Source organism: Melospiza melodia, chromosome 13 (assembly GCF_035770615.1).
Source record: "Melospiza melodia melodia isolate bMelMel2 chromosome 13, bMelMel2.pri, whole genome shotgun sequence".
In the NCBI taxonomy this organism is placed as follows: Eukaryota; Metazoa; Chordata; class Aves; order Passeriformes; family Passerellidae; genus Melospiza; species Melospiza melodia.
In genome coordinates, this window is record NC_086206.1 from 10,290,562 (window position 1) to 10,311,731 (window position 21,170).

Below are 21,170 nucleotides of genomic sequence, written 5' to 3' on the forward strand. Positions count from 1 at the left end.
TGGTGGGGGGGGGGAAAGCAGGGGGAAGAAGTACTCAGCTACTCTGTTCCTCTGGAACAGAAAACATCTCTGCTTCTTGGGCAGCAAAACATGCCAGACCAGCTACTCAACAACAAACTAAATCCTTGGATTAAGGGAGGAAAGGAAAAGGGTTTTTTTCTTCCTTTTACATTAAGGAAAAGATGTTTACAAAACCTGAAGAGGAAGGAAACTTGCTATATGCCCATTGTTAAACAGTACTGGTGGACACTCAGATTACTCACCCTAGTGCAAGGGCAGCCTCTGCCCTTTCTATGTTGTTTTGATTCTCTAGGTTATTATGCACAGCCTTTAAGTTGTTGTTATTCAAAAAAATAATAATTTAAGCTATTTCTAGCTGTATTTGAAGTACTGGAATAAATTCCTCAGTGCAACTACAGCATGGGCTGGAATCTTGCAAAGCATTTTGCCTTGGCAGATTTTACCAGGAACGAGCAGTTGTGCCAGAGCAGGCAGCAACTTGTGCACACACTCTGCCAGAGGAAAAAGGATGGTCCTGTACCAAGCCAGCACCAAACAGACCCATCTGAACACAGGATTTCTTTTGTCATGGTGTTCACAGCCAAGTTTCCATGGCTGCACTCAGCAGCTCCCATGAGCAGCCCTTGCCCAGTGCCGTGGCATGGTCAGGGACGTGCAGGCTGTGCACCCTCAGTAGGTGTCAGGAGCAGAGATGCTCCCCCAGGAGACACCAAGCTTGGAGCCCCATGTTTGGCACACCAAGGACAGATGGTCATCAGAGCCACCTAGACAAGACACATGACTGCAGACTCAACTCATGTCGCAAAAAAAAAAATTTCAGAATAGCTTCTACTGGTTAGATGAACTAAATAAAATATAGCAGCAAAAGCTCCCTTTTTCCCCACAGATGCACCTATATAGTTATTTCACTAGTAGAAAAATATATTTCTATATTTTTTTAAAGCTTAAAGTTCACATTCTACCTGTAACAGCTCTTGCTATTCCTACAGACTACCCCAAACCTGGGACCATGACTCCCCCAGCCCACAGCAGCTGTGCAGAGTGCCAACAAAATTTTTCAGAAGTCATTTTGTATGTTTGCACACACACAGAGATGTACAAACACATACAGGAGAAAGAGGGAGAGAAATATGTTAATTTGAAACATCTGGCAAATGTTTCAGAGTTAACAAGTCCCAGGTTTGGCCTTTGGGGTTTTTTTTCCTTTCAGGGGAGCTAAGGAAGGGGAGGCAATTTTGTCATTTTGGGCCAGGGAAGGAAGGGACATGAAACAAGAAATTGAAGCGTGTTTTTTCACCCTTTATTGAACTTCAACATCACACTACTGAAGCTAATGCAAACAGGAAGTTCATAAAAGAACATAATGAAAGTCTTGCACACTGGGACTGAGGGACTGGTTTCAGTTACTGAATATAGCTGTGGAGCCACACCACACAAGAGCCAGTGACTCCACACAGCCACACCACCACAAACTGGGGATTTTTAAGCTTCTTCTGTATAGTTCCTCAATCATATTCCAACCTGCAACTTTTGTGCTATGTATTGCATCCCAACTTGACAGGATATGGTATCACATCTTTATACACATACAAGATTGGCATCTGTAGCTACTAAATGTTAAGAAGAAAACCCCCCCAATTAACACACATTTTCCTAAAGCTGCCATAAATCACGCATACAATACATTTCTCCCACATCCGATTTCTTGAATGAGAGCTGTAATTGTGGGAATAAATGAAGAAAAATGGAGACTCAACTAACTTGGTAAAAGCCTTTCACAGTCTGTCTTTTACTTAAGGCATAGTCACCAATACCAACCCCAAATTAACTCTGCTGTGCACAGAAATTTTTTTGGTCATTGTTTTGAACCATAGGCTATTTTGAATGTAATACACTTGCAGACTTGTGATAGATAACACCGGTAACTCCACTGCAGTGCTGCTTGTGATGAAGGTCAAGCAAGAGAGCTGGCGAGCGCTCTTTTCATGCACCGTTAGCTCCAGGCACAAAGGGGCCTTCCACATCACAGCTGGGGGTTTGCAGCAGCAGCAGCAGCAATATTTGCTATCAAAGACTAGTGAAAACAAACCCCTCCAAGCAGCCAGAGTGCCCAGAGAAGATGCACCCAGTGCCCCAGAAGAGGCATCTGAGAGCACAGTGGGTACAATGTGAAAGGCCACAAAGTGCCATGCAAAGGCAGCTTGTGCCTTCGAGACCAGAGAGATGCTCACTGTGGTAGGAAAGTGTTCCCTGGGAGCCAGGCTCCCCCTGACTCTTAAAAAACCCATCTAACCAGAAATGCAACACCACTGTTGGTTTTCATATTACTGCTCAGTTTCTCAGCTGTTTCCATATCATTGGTGAGCTTTTAAGAGAATACTATTGCACAGTCCAGTGGGGAGAGAGCACAGAAACTGACTGGCTTCAAAATCAGAAATATTCTGAACATCTCATCAATGTTAAAAACAGACAGCAAAATATCTTTACATGGAGCACAGACTGAGATGTGGCTAGTTACTTTAAACTAGCCACAAACTCATCTGACATTTACCCTCATGCTTGTGTTATCAATACACATTACACAGACAAACTTGATTTATCCTGTTCAATTTCTTGAGCCTCTTTTTATTCAGTTTATTGACCTAACATGGATGAACGAGCTTCAGACACATGTTTATCACTGTCAAGCACACCAAAAGCTTGTTCAAATTTTAAATCTTTCTACCATGGAGATGTACCACTTTTATTCTCCAGCCCTGACAGTACTTTCCAATTTCCTCAGAGAGGAGAAATACACACATTCCAGTTGAAACCGAGGCTTAAAATTCCTATTAAAGCAGCTTTTATGTAATTAGATTGGAATGAATGTGTAACAGTGCCCATTGCAGAAAACTTCAAAGTGGTTATACTGGAGAAATCACAACCCGTTTCAGTGTGCCCACAAGAAGAAAGAATGGCTCTCTGGAGGATAAGAGTATATTAGTCTCTGTGTGTAATAGATTTTATTGACCATATGGAACTGATATAAAAATTGTGTTGCAGTGGGTAGTCTTGGATTTGAGACAGGAATGTGACATACAAAATACAGTTCCTGTAAAAAGCCTGGCAGCTTTCTGGCAGTTTTTGCAATCAGAAGAACCTAAAATATTTACCTGATTGAGTCACTGACGAGTCCCAGGTCAAAGCAAAATCTGAAGATTCACCCTCTTCAACTGAAAAAGAACAAAAATAAGTTGTGATTACTAAAGCAAACCAACTGGAAAGCAAACTCATCAGAAAACTAGGTCTACTATGACATTAAGTATTAAAACAGACTTCTCCACTGCTGAAAAAGAACTTACTGCTTTCCATAAAATAATTCATAAGGTGGAAATTTAGTAAAGAGATTTTTCCTACTTTTTAACCTAAATATGGGATTTGTGTTTGCAGTTTCTTCCTGAACGGGTAGCAGTAAGTTCATGTGAAAATTTTAATAGACATTTAAACACCACTACCTGGTAAGAATTCATATTTGAAATGTTGTATATTCCCAGCTTGCATGTGCAAAATTGCTATTGTAAATATAGAGGTTGTTTTTGAAATGGATGTTTCAACAGATCATAGTAAAGAGCTGTCCTGTGAAGGAAAAATTGCCTGACTTATGTCATCCTAACATACTAACACATCTGCCATATTCAGAACCCAGTGGTATCTTCAGGGACTTTTCAGAATTAGAAAACACTATTTTGATGTATAACCATGTTCTGTGATATGGCAGTCACAAATAACTGCTTTTAAGATGCTGTGAAGGCTGTCAGAGCCAGTGCTCAGCACTTGCAAGTGACATAGCTAAAACCTTCTGCCTGTTAACAATTATAAAAATGCCACTTGATTCTTACATTCTTAAAAATAACTAAGAGAACAGTCAACATCAAGCCAGGCAAAAAATTGCCTGATTCTGCTGTTACTAAAATCAGTGCTGGTTATACTAATGACAGACTGGGCATTTGAAAGCAGCAACTACAGAAATTCTTCTTTTGAATTGCAAAAGTTTATCATCATCACCTGCCTACTCTGTCACCCTGACAACAAACAAATTTAAATTATATGTCTTTATTTTCTGATTAATATTATTTACTGAACAATTGCTTACCCTTTCAACTAAGTTATGCTGAATTCAAATGCGCATTCTCTAGAATTCTGCAACCTGAAACCAAACCATATTGCAAAGCCAGAAGCACAACCCAACCCCTGTTGACCAGCCCTGTAAGCTCAGGCCAACCTGCTCCAGTGAATATTTACACTGACATTTGCATCACAACAGTTTTGATTTTATGCTTTCCTTACATTCTTCCCCCCACTCCAGTGCAGAATTCTGGCATTAAGTTGATGTTAGTGGTAACATCATATGGCATTAGGAACAGAGAATATAATTTACATAGGCAGTGCCTTGACAAATGTAATTTTCTGTCCAAACCATAGAAAAATGTGTGCTCCACAGAAGGGCACCACTCTGGTTTTATAAATCTGTGTGTTTATTAATGGAGGAACATGCAATTCAACCATTTCTTTGGAGAAATCATACTTGAGCCTTGGCTCTACTTTTTTCAGAGTCTATGTTAGCATAAAGGCCATGTCACATAATATTAAATTCCAGAATGACAGAGGAAAAACAAGAGGCAAAGCTAGAAGCTTATTGAAGCCATTATTGGTCCTATTCCCTGGCGGTGGCAGAGCCAGCTTGGCTGCCATGTGCTCCCTCCTGAGGGCTCACCTACCATTTTGTGCTCTCTAAGCCACCATCTTGTTCCCATTTTGACCCATCTCTTAATAGAAAAACTCTGGATGCAGTTATCTGAAATACCATTTCAGTCTTACACAAATGCATGTCTTATTTTAACATCAAAATCTATATACACCTGGGAGGGTTTTTGCTCCAAAACTAAATAAGCCAAGTTGGAAATTCATGTACCTTACTCAAAACAGACAAGAGGAATGTTTTAATTTTATTTTATCCTTGACTGCTTTTTGGTTGCTTTGCTTGGAGAGTGTTTTTTCATATTACTACTTTTATGCTGAGGCTTTTTATTTCTTTACATTTTGTCTTGGAAAACGAGATTTAAAAAACCCCAGTCTGCTAAAAATACATAAAAGAGATACATTTGGTCCTAGTCAAGGAGTAGTATATGGATCTGCACTGGTCATTGACAATTTTAGCAAAACTGACTTTCATGTTGGTTAAACACCAAAGAGTGCTCCAGTCCTTGAGCTGCTCTAGGGCAGTTGGCTCCAGCACGTAACAAAACCACGCTTTTTGGAATTCCTTAAATGAGGGCAAAGGTTTGAATCAGCCTCTGTTGGCATTAATTTGCTTTACTCCCTAATGACTGAAAAGGGGACAGAGAACATTCACGTGGAGGCAACGGCATTGAAATCCACTTTATATTATCACAGCCATGGTTTCAGGTTCTCCCCCTCAATTTGCACAGACCCACCACAGAGCTGACAGTGCTGCCCATCCATGGAAGGAAGAGGCCAGTGGGATGGAGCCTCCTGAGCTTAGGCACAGACACATCACCCTGCAGCTGCTGTTCACACCACCTTTCCCTTTGCTTTTCCATTTTTCCTTTCATTCTTTTAAGCAAACATCATCTTTCAGATGCTAAACTACAAGAAAAAGTAACAGCCAAGTCTATTCCAAGAGGGATTACAGTATCAACTCACTCCTTGATCCGCACCTGCCCATCCGTCCATCCACCCAGCTAGGCAGTGGGCAGAGAGAAACAAGGAGCAAAAGCAGCCACATCCAGGAAAGAAAGACCAGAGGACTGTGTCTATACACCCATTAAAAAGCCCCAAAGGTTTGCTGGGAAATGGTGTCTGTGAAGCTGAAGCAAAAGAAGGTGATCAGGCTTTGTCACAGACAGCAAGCATAATTGTAGGGAGACACTAAACTCCATGTGCTTCTGCTCCCCCTCCATAATGGGCTTAAAACCAAAAGCTGCAAGGTTCCTCTGTGGCTGCCTAATCTTCTGGATATAAATGGTTATTTAAGGAGCCAGCATTTGAAGTGGTGTCACTGCTGGCTTTTCCTCAACCTCAGCAGTGAGCAGAAGCCATGGAAGTCAGGAGGAAATAAAATGTTTTCATCTTCCTAAAGTCAACCTCAACAGCCAAGCATTTGCTGCTGAAATTTGCTCTCAGTTGCACATATCTGTTGCTGGAACCATAGGGAAGCAGGAAGAGACTTCCCAGGCTGGTTGGAGATCTGGGGACATGATGCTGTTCACAGAGGGCACAGGAGTCCCACAGACCCCACGTGGGGACAGGCCCCTTGGGCACTGCCTTAGGACTTGCCAAGCCCTCCCTGGCAGGGCAGAGTGGACCCAGAAGAGATTTGGTCACTATGGCTGTGAAGGGATTTTCATGTCTCACTACTGAGAAGGAAGTCAGAAACACTCCTAATCCATAATATTAGCCAGAGAATTATTCACTTAAGCTGAATTTTCAGTTTTTTAATACTTTTGTCATCATTCCTTGAAATCTAGGTTTGCTCAGGTGACTATGCGTATCAATATTCACTGGGTAGATGACACAGTGAATTTTAACTTGGGGTAAAAAACAAAGCTAGGGAAGATGTACAAAGCATTCAACACAATCACTCTCAAAATACATTGCAGAGTAAGAATAATTCCCCTTTCATTAGCAGGAAAATACATTTTCAGAGACATGCTAGACATACTCATAGCTACCCAAGTCAAGGACTAGACACTTCTATCTGTTCTAGTAAATCACTCTGAATGTGTGGACACCCAAGTCCACAGGGTTGATGTTTAGCATGGGCAGGAGCCACCCACATGCATGAAACACTCTGCAGCTTGAGAAAACCACAAGAACAGCAGCACCATTCAACACTGAGAACGCTGATTTTCCAAAGCTACTGGAGATCTTGTACAAATTCTCACTACTTTTCAAGAATCCTGGCGACAAAGAGGGTGAAGGCTCAGCATCTCCTGAAATTTTGGAGCCATTTCATACCTTGAGGAAGGCTGGGTTTGACTTGAAAATAGCCTTGGTCTGGCAGCATAGAAATTCTTATTGTTAGTCAGCTCAAAAGATGGTTAAGTTTGTGGAGTTAACCCTGTGCCCACCTGAGGCCTGGCACAGGGATGTCATTGCTGGCAGCAGAAGGACACATCTGCCTCCCCTCCCTGTTCTGCCCCAGCACAGGAGCCTCCCTGCTGCCATACCTGGACAAGACCTGTGTTCTGCTCCAGCTGACTGTGGGGCCCAAATGCAAGAGCCAGAACAAGCACACAGCTGACATAGAGAGAAGTGTGGGCAATGGCAACATCACAATACAGCACTCCTGCAATGCCAAATATTTGCATTTTGCCCGCTCCTCTCAGATGTTCTCCAAGGATGCTTATTTAATTGCTAGGTCACAAGTGCTGCAGGCTCAAAGATTTCAGTTCTTTGTGCTCAGAGAAACTTCTGAAAGGATTCAGCATTCATTCCCCTAAGAGTGAGAACATCTATTTATGGGGCTACCATTACCTGAACTCCATTCACAGTCACAGTGCTTATTTAACACTTTATCACTCCCAGGAAAGAAGTTAACCTTATCAAAGTAAGATGCTTCTGCACCAAATGTTGATTTCTAGATGCAATCAAGCTTTACAAGTGAGCAACAGCCCTTCAGTAATTCAGGTGGCATGTGTATGCTCCCTTATCCTATTACACAGGCTTCAAGGACCACAAGGGCCAGTTTAACACTTCCCATAATACGAAAACACCCCAGTTCACTAAGGAAAACGTCGGGAACGTGAGAGCATGAGGAACTACTGAGCAATCTAATGGGTTAGAAGCACGTCCCACAGCTGAGGGGGAAAACTTTCCTGGAACAAGGCTGTTACCAAGCACTGCATTCAGGATCAGGGCCATTCCCTCACCTACCAGCAACCTTAGAAAACACCAGGTACAAAACACCTTGAATGCACAAAATGCTGGTGCCCCTTTTTTAGTTTGGAGGATTTTGTTAGATTCTGTTGGTGACAGAACTCTCAGCTGAAGCCAGTGAAGTCTCACTGATGCCTGTGTATTAGCTGTAATGTACATGTCAGGACTCACAGCCTTCCCTCTAGAGAAATACTCCAGCACCAAGCCGCATTGTAAGGCAGTCACACATTAATCACATCTTTTCCTGCCCTAGCTATCAGCACTCACATGCAGGAGCTCCGTGATCTTCTCTAATCTTCAGGCTCCTTTGCCACTTTCAGACACACTACTCTGTGCTGTCCCACCCAGCCTTTGCTCCATCCCTCCCATCACATGCAATTTCATGCTCCCAAATCAGCACAGGACACAGAATAGCCCCCTCCGACCACCATTCATTGCCACGACTCATCCCACAGCACTGGCAGCCTGGGATTTGATACAGTGCTCTTAATCCTGCAAAATGCAGAGCAGCTCCCATTTCCACAGAGTCAAAGGGAGCTGAGGATGCTCAAAACTTTGTGGATTGGGGATTGTAAAGCAGTCACTTTCCAGCTGCTTGGCATGGCAGGAGCACAAAGGGTGTTAATAACCTTTACACTTAAATAGCCTGGTGTTTTCCATGTGTATCTAGAGCCCATCTGCGGAGAGGTGCAGGCAGGCTGATAGCTCAGACTGAAAGAGGAGAACACCTCTGCGCTCCACCGCTGCCCAGAGAGGGTCAGCCCTGCACATCCCCGGAACTGCCACCACAACCAGCAGCGGTAAGGGTTCGGAAATGGCTACTCTGAGCAGAAACCAGCCAACGCTTCCTGCTCACATCACCTCCCAGTTTGCTGTAAGGCTTTCCCCCTCTCCTCCTCAGATGCTCCCTGAGAAGATTCCCCATAATATCGGTGAGACGAGAGTCTGCAAAACACAAAACCCTGCAGCAGGGGGGAAGCAGCAGCATGAGGAGCAGCCCCATTTGTTATTAATGCAGCGGCGCTGCGGCAGAGCTGCAGCCGCTGCCCGGGAGCGCTGCAGGGCGCAGAGCCGGCCCCGAGCCAGGCATCGCCTCCTCCAGGAGCCAGGCTGCCCCTCTTTGTCAGCAGCTGGGGCTTTCTCCCGCCACTGTGCACAGAGAAACCTTCACAATCAGCAGGAAAATAGCAGTTTCGAGGGGCTTTGCCAGTCAGCTGAGAATAGATGCCTGTGAGTGTATCCCGACGCATTTACAGTACCTTGCAGCTAGAAAGGAAAGGGAAATCCCCCGATGCCTCCGTACCAACATTCAGGGGAGAAAAAGGTACCTGGCAGAAGCTGCTGGCAGTGCTTTATACCAGCCACTTGAGCCAATTCAGTCCCCTTGGAAATTCAACCTCCCCAGAGGATTCCTCTCAGGTCTCCCCATGTTCACAAGGCATTTTGTTTGTGTGATCATTCCCCTTCAGCTTTAGTAATGCTTGGCTCTGTTGGCTGGTGGGAAGGAGCACTGGGACACCAGGGCATCCCCAGAGAGGCGATGCTGCGTTCCTTGCCCATGCCCTAGGCTGGGAGCCCCCATGGGAACCGGGCATGGTCCTTGGCACAATCGCTCCCAGCTCCGGAGCCACCTCCCCATTCTCTCCTGAGTGAGCAGCTGATCCAGCCATTGGTGGCCCTTGGCCAACAAGGGTTTTTTCCACCTTAAATAGGACCGTTATGTATTAGTCCTTTCATGAGCCAGCAGGCCAGGGAATAAGACAAGAGGGTTTACTGACATGGCTTATTTAGCTAGTTCAGAGCCTAAATTTGCACAAGTTCTCTAGCTGCTTTTCTCCAAAGTCAGTAATAGGGCTTGGCAGAGACTGTGGGTTTTGCTGGCAAAGTCAGCCTTTTTGTGTGAAGGAGGGAGGAGTGGGGAAACCCAGACTGCTGTGCTCACTAGGTCAAGGAAAAGAAAAAAAAAAAAAGAAAGGGAAAAAAAAAGGAAAAAAAAGGAAGAAGGATAAGACAAATGGGACAGAATTACAAAGGGAAACTGAAAAAAGATCGTTAGGAACAGAAAAAGATGTGAAGGTGATTAAGGAGAACAAGACAAACAACAAAATAAGGTAGCACTAGCAGGTTTATGCAAAGGAGATCTAATTATGGGTGGCTAAATCCTCCAGGACATTAATATTCCATCGTAATGTGTCTAGTTTCCTCCTTTCCAGACATGGCAGGGAGGAAATGAGAATCACTTAGATACACTGTTTAATGAGCAAATGATGGACGATCACCAAATACAGCCTGCCTGATAAGTATCCATTAGCTTAAACTCGCACAGTAAATCTGTGTGCAGCTAACGGGCCTGCCTCTTCCAACGCTCCAGCAAAACTTAATGGAACTGCAGCCAGAGAAAGGGAGCCTTGTAAATAAAAATCCCATCTCACTGAGACGAGAAAGACTGTAGGACATACATAATGGCTAATCACAGCCCTTCCCACAGACTGCACACCTGACTCACAAGCCAGGGTGTATTTATTCCCAGAGCTCATATTTAGTTTTTTGTGTTTCTAATTCACATACTTCACTGGAGACAGATATTTCCCATCCAAATCTATTATGTAAATAAATACGAGGGTTAGGTGTAATAAAATGCAGTCAGTGTTTCACATTGCAGTCAGGATCAACATCTTATACATGCAATACATTAAACCTGCAGTTCTTAAAACTGGGCCTACACACACCCCATAACACATTTGGGATCAATACTCTCCTGGTTCTTATAGCTTGCCATCAAATGTTAACCCCCAAAGGACAGGGTGGATTTTTTTTCCTTTAAATACTATTTACTGCAATTAAACCCATGAAATGTTCAGGAATTTAGAGGTTTCTTCTTCTGTTTCTGCCTGGAGTTCCTGGCCATGAGACTGGTGGAGTGCACCCTACCCAGCTCAAGGAACCCATCCTGCTGATGGCCCTTTGCTGCCTGGCACAGACACCCCCCCTGACATCCTGCAGCCCCAGACCCATCACCTGCCATGAGCTCCCCTGGAAATGGATGGGAGCACCCAGAGCCCCTGCCCTCACCTGCCCCAGCTGGGCTGAGGCCCACACCACACACAGGCAGGGCTGGAGAGGTGGAGATACACAAGGAGATGGGGCACAGGGTGGCCAGGTCCTGTGGACAGGGACACAAAGCACTGGCTGCCTGTGGGCACCCTCCTCTCTGCATTGGTACATCCATTTCTAAGGCAACTGTCACCATAGTGTCTGCACCTTCCTTCAAAAACAGATCTACTGTGAGTAAGCAGGCACTTTAAAGCTCAAGTGAAACAAAACAGGTGAATCCAGCAATCTCCACATTGCTCATAAAATCACAGATTTTGCTTCAGAAACCAAGGGTTAAAATATTCTTGTTCCATTTGTAATACAACTGGGTGACAGAAATGTTTACATGTTGAAACCCTACCAAACCAAAGCAAGGAAAGTAGAGAAATGGAAGATTAACACCTCTGCAATTCATGGCCAGGGCTTCAAAACCATGAGTCAAATTTGCAAGTTGTGAAGTGATCCTTTGATCTGCTAGAAATGCCAAGAGCAGGCTGAGCTTACCCAAAGACAAGATGATGGTGATGATGCAAGCAACAGACCAGAGGTGGGTCAGCAAGTGCAATGACAAAGGTGTTACTCAAATAATTGCAATATCTTACACCTTCCTCCAAACTTCAGGTTTAAAAGTTGCACTGTGAAGGCTCTACTCCCCCATATGCATTCTGAGCACAGACACTGCGTGAAGATACACAAATCTCAGGTACCACCCAAAACAATGTTTGCAAACACATGGGGCTGTGTTGGAAGTCAGCAGACCTGAGACTTGCAGCTGGCAGAGACAAGGTGCACATGGGAGAGTTCAGATGGAGGGGATGGCACGGGCCAAAGGGATGCCAGAACGGCCTTGCCTGTTTCCTGAGCATAACAAAAGGGCTGCAATGAAATGAAGTTTCAAAATCAAGTCAAAACATCATGAAATTTAAACACTGGGCTTTGCACAGAGAATGCAGGGTGTCACCAAGTCAGATTTATTGCAAAACTTTGTTTCTCTGGGAAAGAAAAAAGAAATGGAAAAAAAAAGGCAAGGGAAAGACAGGGAAGAGCACTATTTTTACATGAGGGTTAGAAAGTTTCTCTATTAGCAGGACACCTAATAAATTTACCTGTGCTGGCCCTGTATTCAGACATCCAATAAGAATGCTGAAAGATTAACACTAACACAGGCTAATGACACAAAGAAAAGGGAATGTTCTAAAATAATCTACATGTATAGAAACAGGAACCAAACCCAGAAAGAATGGAAGTGGATAACTAGGATCTGCAGATGAGCAGTGGGACCACAACTCCTTCCACCACCTCTAGTTCTGGTGAAGCACATGGAGATTTAGGTACACCAGCAGACTGAGAACAACCTGCCTCAAACTGCAGGCTGCTCCCCATTGCTACTAATGGGGATCACCCTTCTGCATTCTGCTCAGTCAAACCCAACCAACCTCCTGCAGGTCTGTAGTAAAAAACTCACAAAAACAACACTGTCCCACCTGCTGTGGCTGGACCAAGAGCCACATCCCTTCAGACCCTACTGCCATGGACAGCAAGGAGAGTTTTCCTTTCCCTTTGACAAGGAGCTGATGTCAGCTCTCCAGCTCATCTCATCACCATAAATCAAGTTCTACTTCACAGCTATTTTTCCACTGTTGATTTCATCCAGACCCAAAAGAAGCCAATGCAACATCTCCTATTTCACAGGATCTGAGCAGTTCCAGATGGCAGGGAACCCCAATTTCCAGATGCAGGTTTGAGGTAAAGAGTTTAATACTGATGAAAAATTCACATTTGCAAATATGATAAAAAGAACAGAAAATTACTTAAACAGCAAGCAACCACCTTGAGGGGCACTGATGAAATTGTAAAGCACACAACCAACTCTAGTCTTACACAAGTTTTAGTCTCTTACTTCATAATTCTTCAAGGCAGGTTTTACTACATTATGCCTAAAGCCCTCACCCCAGCTGCAGAGAGCTCCAGCAGGAGCTGCTGCACCAAACACTTTGTTTAGCATCACACTGCCCTCCACAAATACCCCATTCAGTACCCAGGGCTATTAATCACTGCTGAAAAGAAGTCTTTGACCAGATTTCCACACCTCAGCCTAAAAAAATACACCAATTTTTACTGCAAATCCTTCAAACTTGGAAGTTGTTTCACTAGGCAACTATGTTTGCAGTGTAGGTAGCACAGAAAAAGGAGAAGAGAGGAGGCTTTTCCTGACCAGCCATTTTAATTAGAGCTAGGAGGGCTTGAAAAAACCCGTCTGGTGAGTGGCATTATTTCCCCTCTTCCCCTCCTCAGAGAGGCCAATGTGCTGAGCACCCCAGGCTGTCAGTGCTCCCACTCTGCTGCTGTCCCAGGCCAGCCCAGGGGTCAGGCCAGCCCAGCTCCAGCGTTCCTGGAGAGAGCTGGGTTTCACCAGGCCCTGGTAGGAGCTGCTTTCCCCAGCAATCCCTGGCTGTGGCTCTTTTGTGTATGCAAGTGTGTGTGTGTGTGTGCCTGTGTGTGTGGCACTGCTCCCCAAGCTCGCTCATTTTAATGCTGCTTTCTCCCCAGATGAAAATATACATATTCTTATTAAGGAAAAAAAATGTGCAAAGTATAAATTTGCATCTATGATCATTTCTGGTTCATAAATTGTATTTTAATAATAAAACAATATATTCTTCTGTACTGCCTCTTAAACACTAACAGTAAAGTCTGTCTTATTTGTATGTGAGCTTAAAAATGTTTCAATGAAGGAAAACACAAATGGTATAAAATGGAAAGTGAAATATAGATAAAAGGATAAATAAAAGCAGGAGCAAAGCTAATACATGGAGAATCCTGCCTCCTCCTTTTGATTCACGTGAGTGGATGTCCCACACTTTTCTACTGCAGAATTTTATTACACAGGTTGAAGGGAATTCTGCAGCTGAGATTCCTCTACTAGAAAGACAGGCTTTGTTGGCTGCATTAAGGTGATCGAAATTACAATGAGGGAGAGAAAGTTGCATATATGACATACAGCCCTTTGTAGCATTAAATTTAATTTGCAGAAAACCAACACAACCACCATAAAGTGGAAACTAATATTTTTTATAACCCCTTAACAACCTGTCCTTAGTGCTAACATACCATAAAGAAATTTCAACATCTTGTTATATGTGTAGTTTATTTTAAACAACACTAAAAGGAGAACAGTTCTTATTGGAAATTGGCACACACACAAAGAAAGGGGGAAAGCTGGCTTTTAAAACTTTATCCCAAAGAATACTTTTTTCTTTTTATTCCTATTAAATGTACAACCCTTCCACTGAAATGAAACATAGAAAGAGTTTCCAAATATTTTATAATTCTGAATGGATTTCCCTAGTGTAACAGTAATAATATTTTTACAGTTAAAAGATCCACTGATTTAATAAGTGTGATTTGTGTATTTAGAAAATTCATTAGAGCAGACATTCCCCAACATTTTTAGATTTATTTATTTATTTAGCCTAATTTGGGTACACTACTTCAAAAGAACGCTTAGAGCTTCCCAGTTCCTTAGTCACTCACTAATAACATCTAATAATTAATAAAGACATGTAAATTCTTAACTCCCAGAACTATTCCAAACTTACTATCTGTACGCTTCATGTCATGTCTCACTTATAGATATCTGCATTACTTTGTTTCATAAAATGCTGAAGGGACACGTACTTATCTTGCTCTCCACCAAGAGTGAATATTCAGGCATGATGCAACCAAAGCAAAACTAAACCCAAGCCTGAGCAAACCTCTCCTCCAGGAGCCCACAGAGTTTTCCAGCCAGCCCTGGAGGGGGTTTAGCTGCTCTCACTGCATGGTCATGTCCATTCTGCCAATGTCCCCTGCCCACATGCTTGTGTCAATGCCACCACACAGAAATGCAAGGCAGGTGTCAAGTGAGTACTTTGGGGTACTCTCACTAGTACTAATTTCTACAACTTTGGGGGAGCCAGGAGGGAACAAAACAGCAAAATGTGCAGCTGTGACATGGAAAGGAAAAGCCCATTTTAAGAATAAAGCTGATGCTTGGGACAGAGATTCCCAATGCATCTGCAGGAAAAAAAGAGGCCACAAGCAAACACCTCATCCCCCTTCATAAGGCCACAGCCCCTTCAGCCACTGCCTCCAGAGCTGCTAAAATCCTCCTACAGGCAGAGTCCATGAGGAATAACATTAAGTCAAAACATCATTTCTTGGAGGCAAACTATTATTGTGTCTGCTCCTCTACTACAAGTGTTCCTGTCAGGGCTTTGTGTTCTGCAACATTTCCTTGTCGTATTTCTTTGCTTGTTTTGATTTCTGGTCTTCTGTCTCGAGGAAGACTGCCAAGACCCTAAGTCCTGTCTCCTACAAGTGCTGCTAAGCCTCAGACACAGGGTGTGGGGATTTCCACACATGGCTCAAGCCTGTATGTTGATAGAAGTTTACTTAAGAAATACAACTTGCATAAAGTTTTGTATTTAAATTTCAGTGGACTAAATGAATGGCGCTTGAAAGAAGAATGAAAATAGCCCTACTTCCCTCAATAAAAGCCAAACTGAAATAGAAAAAATACCAGCACAAAAACACCTACCTTTTAAAACAATGAACTTCCTTCCAACCTAAGTGCTATGAAAAAGACTGAGATAATTAATTAACAGTCAAGACAAACAAGGCCATTTAGCTGTACTAATGTTGTTTTTTCCAGGCAAAATTCATCCATAGCCAAAGGGTCAGCGAAGCAGAGTTCCTCTACAAATTTTTATGACAGCTGAATGTATTTCCTACCTGCACTTCCATTTTTCCCTCTTAATGAGATTTTGCTGGGTTTTATTTTTTTATTTCCTGGTAGAATCTTATGGAAGTTGTACGGTAAATGCAAGCTGTGTTCATACTTGGCCCATGCTTGCTCATGTTTCATGGTGCAGCCCTGCTCTGGCCATGCAGAAAGCACTCTGAGGCACTGTGACAAACGAGCTGCCTAAAGAGCTCCGTGGCAGAGCGGGATCGAGCGCCGCCGTCCCTTCGTGGTGCGCGAGTTGCGGGCACGGCGCGTGCTGGGAAAGCTCCCTCGTGCTGGTGCCCTCAGGGATGGCTCTTAGGGTGAGCGCCACTCGAGTGGATACAAAACTTCCTGTTGATCAGAAAGCCAGCCCTGTAATCCATAAAGGCCCAGACCTCCATCCTCCTCCACCATGCAAGCAATCGGTCGAAAAATGTGAACTCATTTTTTGTCAAGGTAAGGTTTTGTGACTGTCTAGGAAGCAACAGACAAAAAGTTTCTTCTAAATGCACGCAACAGTCATTGCAAGTTCTGTGAGCTTGGCCATGCCCCTGACTTCCAGCTCTTCCCATGGCAGTCCTTTGGCATCAGCCCCCCTTGCCCATGCCTTGTGCTCTGGATGGTGCTGGTACCTTGTTGGTGAGCTCTTTGCCACAGTTAACTCCCTGCACTGCCTCTGGGCAGCCCTGAGCACACCTCAGCCTGCATTTCCCCGCAGACTAACAAAATATCTCCTGGATTCAACTTCAGGGGGATGGAGTGTGTTCTTACACAGCTTTTCAGATAAACTTGGAACATTTTACTTCAAGTATGAGCAACGTTGCACTTGCACACTGGTCACCTCAACAGACAGCCTGGCACCAAGGTGGGCATGTTGGTTTCTGAGAGCCCAGAGCAATAGCACATTCTCCATGCCTGCTCACCAGAAGCTCCAACATATAAAAGTCTAGAAAGCTTGAGGTATTCAACATTATACAGCACCTTAAATCTTACTTAAAAGCCAGAGTTTGGTATTTTGGCGAGAGAATTACTAACCAACTTTCAAAAATAGGACATGCGAGTGGCTTCTATTGAACCATGAACTGAGCCTCAACATTTTTGTTCATCTTTTCAGGGCACAGAACATCTGACAGAGCTAACACTTGTTCTAATACCTTAAACCTCGAGGAAAAAAAAATCTTCTGGTCTTAAAATAATCATCTACAGACATTCACTCACACTTGCATTCTAAATAAGTTAGTACACTTCTGATTAAATTAAATATTTTTCCATATCTATGCATATATGATAAATGTTCAAGACCACAAATGAATCACCTAAAAAAACCTCACTTACCCCAACTGAGCTGAACCTGGAGATGGCTTTAAAAAGTCTGGTCTGGGGCTATTGGCATCAGTGGAATTAGGAGTGAAGCCTTCTCTTCTAACCAGCCTCATCACTTATTTACATGGAAGTAACGAGATCCTAAAAGCAGCAGCAGGGTAATGATGTACAGCCCAACTGCTCACTGGTACCCTCAGAAATGTGACACACTCTGAAATGACCAAGAGGGAGGGGAGAATTTGGAGAGCAACTCCAGGGCTGGCAGGAAGTACATCAGCTCACTCCCAGCATCCCCTTTCCAGCTTCACCCTTCCTTCCCCACACTTTGGATGTCCCACCAGTCCCACCATGAGGAAGGGCAGGAACGAATGGCTGAAGTTGGCTACATTTTTGTCAGTGGTTTTTTCTCTCTCAAACAACAGGTACATGTGAAGAAACCAACCTTCCTATTTCCAAATCTATAACTTGAGATACCTTTCAAAAAGCCCTTTTGTTCCAGCAGCAGTGCACCTTGCACAGGCCTGCTGTGTCTGTAGCACCTGAAAAGCACCACCCAGAGCTGGCTTTGCAGGCAACAGCACCGTCTGAAGGGTCACTAGCAGCAGGGTGCTGCAACAGCTGGGGCTGTAGTACCACCTTATTCAAAGGCAGCAAGTTAACACCCTTTACTCTGGGAACAAGACAGATTAATACCTCCATCACTGGTGTACTGTCATCAAAACACCAGCCAACAGGTATGGGATCAGTGAAAACCCCAAACTTCTGGCAGCCAAGGCTGTTTGCAAAACTAAAATGAGAGAGCTTCTAATAATTCAAAAATACAGTGTGATGGTATGGAACAGCAGCTTTTCATTTCAGCAAGTTTATATTACAGTATATGTCTCCTTGAGCTAAGAGATCGTTTGTTTAAATTACTTGATTATATGTAATGATCCTTCTCTTATAAAACAAGATTCAACATTGCCACTGGGGGAGAGGGTGGAAACATCACAGAAATTTAACAAGAAGGAAAAAATATCATACAACTCTTGCTGTAATAAAACATTAGGAGAATTTTCACTTGACTGTTGAAAAAGAGCAAAACTAGAAACATGTTTTACCCCAGCTATTAACATTAACTCTTCATTCACAGAGCATAATGTACAGCTTTGATCAAGCTATAGGATCCACATGCTCACAAAATATTTAACATTAAATACATAGCATGGAATTAGTCTCCAACAATTTATGCCAGTGCCTCCTGCCATTCTATGTTTTCCTAAATCTTGGAGTCTGACTCACATATGTAAGTCAGATTATTTCCTTTTTAACCTAATAGGGATTGGAAATAATTCATTTCAAGAAATGTGTATGGTTTCAAAAATGTCTTTTGCACTGCTATAGACTGAAATGAGAACAAAACTTCAAATTTAATAAAATTTGAGAGCTTAAAAAGTAAAATCATTTATCAGAGAGTTGGAAAGCAGCTTAAACATATATTATGAACATTTTCTGAAAATATCCCACAGGGCAGACAGGAAAAATAAGAGCTCACCTATCAGCCTGATTTTTTACTCTGCAACTTTTAAGAAAAGGGTGGATCTTGTCTTTCTACTTAATTGAGCTTAACTAAGGGAAGAAAAGATGGACTTGCTCCCAAATGAGGAGAGACTGATAGAAAGTGATGCATTTATCCTGTTGAAATCATTTATCAGTCTGGATCCTCCCACTGCTTCCCAGAGGCAGTTCCTGTTTGCCCACCCTCATTAGGCCAATTTCAGCCTCTCCTAAGCAGCCGTGAGGAGGAGGAGGAAGCACATCTTCGGCAGGGGTGGTGCTGCCCTCCTGCTTGCAGAGGGTGTTGGCACTGGAGGTGCCACTGCCCCACAGGACACTGCTGGTCTCTGCTCCCTGGGCACACTGAGCTCCTCTGCAGGAGCAGCTCCTGCCCAGGGATCCCAGTGAGCAGGGGAAGCAGAAAACAATGCTGAGATACTCAGTCTGACAGAAGATTCACTGCTAAAGAGAATAAATAAACCCCCAATACAATAATCTCTCAATCATTCGTGTTTTATCATGAGCTTAATCCTGAAGTCATTCTGTTTCTGGAGGCACAGATAGTTCTGAATAAAAATTACTTCTCGTTTAATTAAATCTAACATTTGCATATTGGACAAGAATAGGAAATGCTGGCTATAAATACACTTTCTGACCACCCAGCCTCACTCATCCACAGCACAGTGGCTGCACTATGAGGGAGGAGCAATTGTACTTTTTGAGAGAGCTCTTGGTGATCTATGTTTAAACACACAAACCCAAGGAGAAAAATATTCTTCATAGCATCCCTTCCTCTACCCACCCCCACAGGACATTATCACTCCTGGACAACACCACAGCCTTTGTCTGTGTGTCCAACATGAGGTGAGAAAAGGACAGATGTTCAAGAGCCAAACTGAATATGCCTGCATGGAAGGGTGAACCATTATTAGATGTCAGAGCTTTAACCAATAATTTTCACCATATCTTAAGAAAACAGCTAAAGATATCCCAAACATAGACATTTCTTGTGCTAACCACCCAGAATAGTATTTTTCTAATATGTATCAGCTCAGTGGTGTCTCCAACCAGGCATCTGGTAACATAACTTGTTTGGGGTTTGGTTTAGGAGCTATCACAGATTCACAGCATAAATATATCTGGGTGTTTAGGTATGTTTGTACACATACCTGCAACCTCTTTTTTTCCCAGAGAGAGCATCTGATTTGAGGATCTATTTAGAATTTTTTATTTAGCAATCAGGTTCTACACTGTCAACAAATACTTTTCAAAACATAAGTCATTTCCTGGCTACAGTTGGCTTTTCCAATAGGATAGGTTATAGATATTCAATTGGTCCTGCCAGGCAGAAATTTGAAATAGACTAAGGATCATTTTCACCCAAATTTACAGCTGGGATGGCAAGGCAGGATAATCACATCGGGCAGATGAGTTTTCTTACATTATCCTTCTCCAACAGCTGAAGGCTTCAAAACCAGAAATACCATCCTTCAAGAGTTGCAAGTGTTTCAAGTTACTAAACACCTACCATTGCTAAACATTTACACTCTCAACTTAATAGACAAGAAGGAATTAATAATAAATAAAAAAGTACCACAGTACCTGAACAAACAGCTATGTATGTTTGTAACCTGACAGAAATCCCCTTTCCCTGCTCCCCAGCAGGTTGTCCTTGCTATGCTGGAATCAAAGTGCTGGAAGAAGAGCCCAGCGCTGTGGTGCCAGGCAGGGGCAGCTGCATGACCCTGCCTGGATGGGCAGGGATGCCAGGGGACAGCCACCAGGCAGCCAGGCTCACCATCCTCCCTTCTCGACATCCTCAGCATCCACCAAACCCACGCCTGTACCCCAGCTAATGCCCAGCATTGTTTACTGAGGGCTAACACACACTCACATCTGTATTAACATGGCCAGCACCTTCCTCTTCCCTTTTAATGCTCTTTTTATCTTAATAAAAAAATGTTATTTACCATCTTTCTAAAAGATTTATTTGTGTTCTCCAGGTGTTTTAAGCTATGTAGCTGTTTCATATCAAATATAAACCAGAAAAATTAACTAGACTGCAAACTTCCCAGTAGCAATGCAAATGTACGCCTTACCAGATATACCCAGGTTGAAAAGCCAATAAATAACTATGGAGAGGAGTCAACATATCCATCTTCATTAAGTTTGACTTCAAATACTAAAGATAGGAGTAAATTACCCCCTGATGCTGTGGCCAGAGCCAAATTAATTTTAGCTGTTGCCTCTTTCCACAGGCAGGGCTCACTCAGAGCTGCTGAAGGCCATTCACGGGCCTGTGGTCACACAGAAGTGTCACAGCCTAAGTCAGCACAGAGGGCTCCAGCAGCTCTGAGCACAACTAAGGGGTAAAACACAATAGTGCTGAAACATACTTGCTCTCAAACCTTTGATTTCCTGTGCTCACTTGTATTGGGGAAATAACCCCAAGCTCTGCTGTGCTGTACACCCAGCAGCCATGTGGGACAGG

The 21,170-nt window shown here is 43.3% G+C and overlaps 1 protein-coding gene across 4 annotated transcripts in view; it reads right to left on the minus strand.

Moving 5' to 3' along the window:
• Positions 1 to 21,170, minus strand: part of ZNF423 (zinc finger protein 423) — a 282,147-nt gene that overhangs the window by 182,849 nt on the left and 78,128 nt on the right. For 3 of the 4 annotated variants that reach the window (XM_063167747.1, XM_063167745.1, XM_063167746.1), the window contains one exon: positions 3,174 to 3,233. In XM_063167747.1, the coding sequence (XP_063023817.1) occupies positions 3,174 to 3,233 (60 nt within the window). Of the gene's footprint in view, positions 1 to 3,173; positions 3,234 to 9,218; positions 9,440 to 21,170 lie in introns of those variants that run through there. The other variant, XM_063167748.1, reaches the window with a different exon arrangement.